The following is a 3,985-nucleotide window of genomic DNA, read 5'->3' on the forward strand; positions in this document are numbered from 1 at the left end:
GAGACTGGCCTTCCAGGCGAATAGTGGCTCCCGCTACCAGCGAGGCTGGAACACAGCACCAAGAAGCCCCTGTAGCCTCTGTCACCACACTTGCAGAGAGCAGGCTAGCAGCCTTGGGGCCAAGAGCAGGGCTTTGAGGTAGAAGCACTGGGTCTGTGAGCACACGGCGCGGGCTGTGCAGCCGGGCGCCATCACTTGGGTACAGGCAGAACCGAGCAAGCACAGTGGGTGCCGGCGGTGGGCGAGTGCTAGAAAAATCCAGTCCAGCAAATACACGGTTCCTCCTTGACCTCTGGAATAAAACACGTGCGAGAATGAATTCTTTGCAAAAGGAGGGAGAAAGGGCAGTACCAGGCGGAGCTAGAGGAGGCAGGAGACAGGGAGGCAGGAGCAGAAGGGAAGGTCCTCTGGGCACAGGACGGTGGCAGGCTCTGTGAGCTGGGGCTGACTCTCCGTGGCTTTCAAGGGAGAGAGCTAGTGTTCCAGGAAGGACGCGGGGACTGCGTACGGATCTGCTCTGGCACGTGGGACGTGGCACACCTGGCTGGCGCTGGGTGACAAGACAATCTCTCTTCCTCCCGCCTTCTCCAGAGACCGTGACGGCTACTGCATCCACGCTGCTCTCAGCACAGCGGGTGACCACAAAGCCAAGTGTGGATGGACTGTAAGGGGCTTGCCACTCTCGTCCTTGGTGCTTCTGAGCCTGAGGTGGCACTGCTTGGACCAGAGACTCAGGTACTCTCTCAGTGAACTTCCAGAAAAGAGCTACCACCAGGTGAAGACTGTCACATGTCCATTCAAATCCAGTGTTTTCTTCTGTGTTAAGGACTAAGAATGGAGCGAGTGGATTTTAGCAGACTAGACTACCATGTATATGTGAGAGAGACAGAGACAGAGACAGAGAGCATGCAATGGGTTGGCTATTGGACCTAAAGGTTCTCAGTTTTAAAGGTTCTTAGTTCGATGAAGGAGGCAGAGACCAAGCATTAGTACGGGCCTCCCTCCCTATCCCTCCTGAAATAGGTCTGCAAGTGGCAGAGCTACTGAAGACTCGGGGTCAAGAAGTACACGGTACTGTTCTCCAGCAAAGTCGAGGAACTCAACTCCTGCAGACCCGCGGCCATGAGGCACAGGATGCCATGCAGCCCCCACTCCTACCCTTGGCGCTCCCATCTCAAAGTCCTCCTTCCTCACTCTCAACAAAAGGACAAGCTTCTAAAACAGATGCAGGGAACACAAACACAAAGCCAGAACTCTCTCCCTTGAGGAAGGTCCTTCTTCATGGGTATTTGCAACTCCTGGCTGGAACGAGGTGAAGTCCAGGACTCGGCCTGCAGGCCCTCGCCAACCCCAAGCACATGCGTCCCTTTAATATCCATCCGGCGGCTGCTGGGCTGTGCCCAGGGCACCTCATCCTGCCCTCGTGGGTGACTGAGCTCAGTGAGGACGGTGGGGCTCTGCCGGAGCTGGGTGGCTAGTTGCCTGATGACTTCGGCCGGCCCAGGTTTGTTGGCACTTCCAATCCCGTGTGCAGTGTGACCTGGGAGAGAAGACAGAATAACCAGGGCAGAGAGGCTCACGCGGACCCTGCGGGCACACAGGGCCACAGCAGCGTCGTCTGGAGTGAGCGTGCCGCTGGTCGTGCTGCTCGGTATGGTGGTCAGGGTCCTTGTTGGTTTGGCCTCTGTCCTCCTAGCAACCACCCATCTGGCCTAGAGTCTCATTTTGCCAAACTGCTGGAGCCCGAGCAAGGTCAGGACTCACTCACAGTAGGGGCACTGGCTCTCATGGGTGCATATGAGGCATCTTCAAAAGTGCATGGAAGGGGGACCAGCAGTTAGCGTAATGGCTATGTCGCTGGACTCCCATGTAGTTGACCGCGGTTTGCGTCCCGGACCCGGTGGCTTAAAACTCATGCCGGGCGCGTGTGCATGTGTGCCCAAGATCGCGAGGAGGAGAAGGGACTGCGGCGTGGCCATCACCTAGGGGGGAGGGGGGTGATTTCTCTCTTTCTGTCTCTCTGTCTGTCCGGCGAGTGCACGTGCCCTATAGCAAAAACCTCTAAAAAAAAAAAAAAGTGCATGGAAGATGCCTATTATGAAAATAAATTAAGAATGGAATTAAAAAATGTTTGCACTAAAATAAACTTGCCCTTTAATCCCATTTTTCCACGAGCTTTTCAAAATGCTTATTTATTTCTTTCTTCCATGAGAGAGAAAGGTGCCCAGCAGCGTTTCCACGCTGAGATCTGCAGTCCATCCCAGCCTGTCACTCCTGGAGCATGGCCATGCCTGGCATACTTGGGGAGGCCCCGGACAAGCCCTGGCCTTCCCCTGTGGGCCAGCCTCACGGCCTGAACCCCACGTTCTCCGTGGCCCTGCCCTTCCCTGTGGGTGTGGCCCTAACCCTGGGGGACACCGCCCACATTCCAGGCTCCAGAAACCCGTCTGTGGGGCTGATGGACTCATCGCCTTCAGGCCCACGGTGTGGCACAAAGCAGGTCTCCGCTTCCTCCACGGGAAGGAGGGCTCTGCTGGGGACTAGGGTTGCGCCTCCACAGTCCCCTCCTCCCTCACTGTGCTGCTCTGTCTCGGGCCTCCCAAGCTCGTTCCCTCAGACTGGCCCAAGCAGCTGCCTGGAACTGGGCTCGTGGCAAGCACCTGAGTGGAGATTTCTAGGCCAGAAACAGCCGGGCAGGTGGTCGGCAGGCTCTGCGGCTGGGTGGGCACTGTGTTTGGCCTCTCTGGAGCCCACTTCTCCCATGCACACTGCCGAGGCCGTGGGCGAGCGGCGCTGGCGGGGCGCGTGGTACCTGCACATTGCGATTGAGGCTGAGTGCCGGCATGAAGACCCCGTCCACGTGGCTGAAGGCCGTGGGGCCCTGCTGCTGCCCGTTGATGAAGAAGGTCAGCGTGTGCTGGTTCAGGTCCAACAGCACGCCCACGGTGGCACCCTTGTACACGCCGCCCTCCGTCCTGGGAAGAGAAGCCAGGAAGACCCTCAGCACAGCTGCTGGCTGAGGGAGAGGGATTTCCATGCAGCCCCACGGGTGGCTGGCCATGTTCTTCCGGCACACGAGCCCCCTCGGATGGGCGTGCACTCCATGAATGGCCGCCCTGGAGGGACCAGGCTGTTTCCGTCTCTTTCTGACAGTACCTGAGACCTGCACACCAGGGAATTAGGCTTCGATGAGTGGCCCCATTGGAAACCGTGGAGCAGAGCGTGGGTAGGAGAGGAGCTCATGTGATGCCCCTGTCGGTTTCAGCCCAGGGAGGATGTCGTAAAGGCCCACCTCCCTTAGGCTGGCCTTCCCAGGAACACCTCAGGGACCTTTGACATGTGGTGGGGAGGGGGTGGGGATGCAAATTCGGAATCTAGTTTCTGACTCACCATCCCACCCCAGCCCCTGGAGCCTAGAGGACATAAACCGTGGAGCTCTCGATAAGGCTGAGCTCTGTGGGTGGTGACCAGTCCCATCCCCAAGGGGCTGGGTCCTTAAAGAGCAGCGCTCTCCGGGGGCGGGGGACGCTTCTGACTCTCCGTCCTGTGGGTGGAGTCCAGCAGCCTCTCCCTTCCCTTAGCTAAGGGCCAGGTCTGAGCCTTGACCTTGGCTCTGGTGAGCAGCAAGACAGAAAGTCCTGGGGATTTGGCTTCCCCAGTGGGCAGGTTTCTCAGAGGGTGAGTTAGGGTCGGGTAGGGCAGGACTGGGCAGGAGAGACTTGGGACCTGAACCCACCGTGGGTGCTTCTCACACCAACCACCAGGTGGTGGTAGGGACCAGTCTGCGGTGCAGGAATGTGATTCCTATCCAAGGGCAGACTCTGGACAGGTCAGGGCTGGGGCACCAGTGGCCGAGCACCCCAGGGCATCACTTCTCCCCACCCAGGCTTCCTCCAGGACTGTGTGCTCACCCTCCAGGACTGTGTGCTCACCCTCCAGGACTGTGTGCTCACCCTCCAGGATGGTGTGCTCACTCTCCAGGATG

General features: G+C 58.5%; 1 protein-coding gene across 1 annotated transcript in view; it reads right to left on the reverse strand.

The window, feature by feature from the left end:
• Positions 1 to 6: 6 nt before the first annotated feature.
• TRIM67 (tripartite motif containing 67) overlaps positions 7 to 3,985 on the reverse strand; it is a 33,817-nt gene continuing 29,838 nt past the window's right edge. The window contains exons 10-11 of the mRNA XM_014586801.2: positions 2,813 to 2,975; positions 7 to 1,540 (exon numbers count right to left, since the gene is read on the reverse strand). Of these exons, the coding sequence (XP_014442287.1) occupies positions 1,475 to 1,540; positions 2,813 to 2,975 (229 nt within the window). The 3' untranslated portion in view covers positions 7 to 1,474. The remainder of the gene's footprint in view (positions 1,541 to 2,812; positions 2,976 to 3,985) is intronic.

The sequence above is a fragment of the Tupaia chinensis genome, unplaced genomic scaffold, assembly GCF_000334495.1.
Source record: "Tupaia chinensis unplaced genomic scaffold, TupChi_1.0 Scaffold000161_1, whole genome shotgun sequence".
NCBI lineage: Eukaryota > Metazoa > Chordata > Mammalia > Scandentia > Tupaiidae > Tupaia > Tupaia belangeri.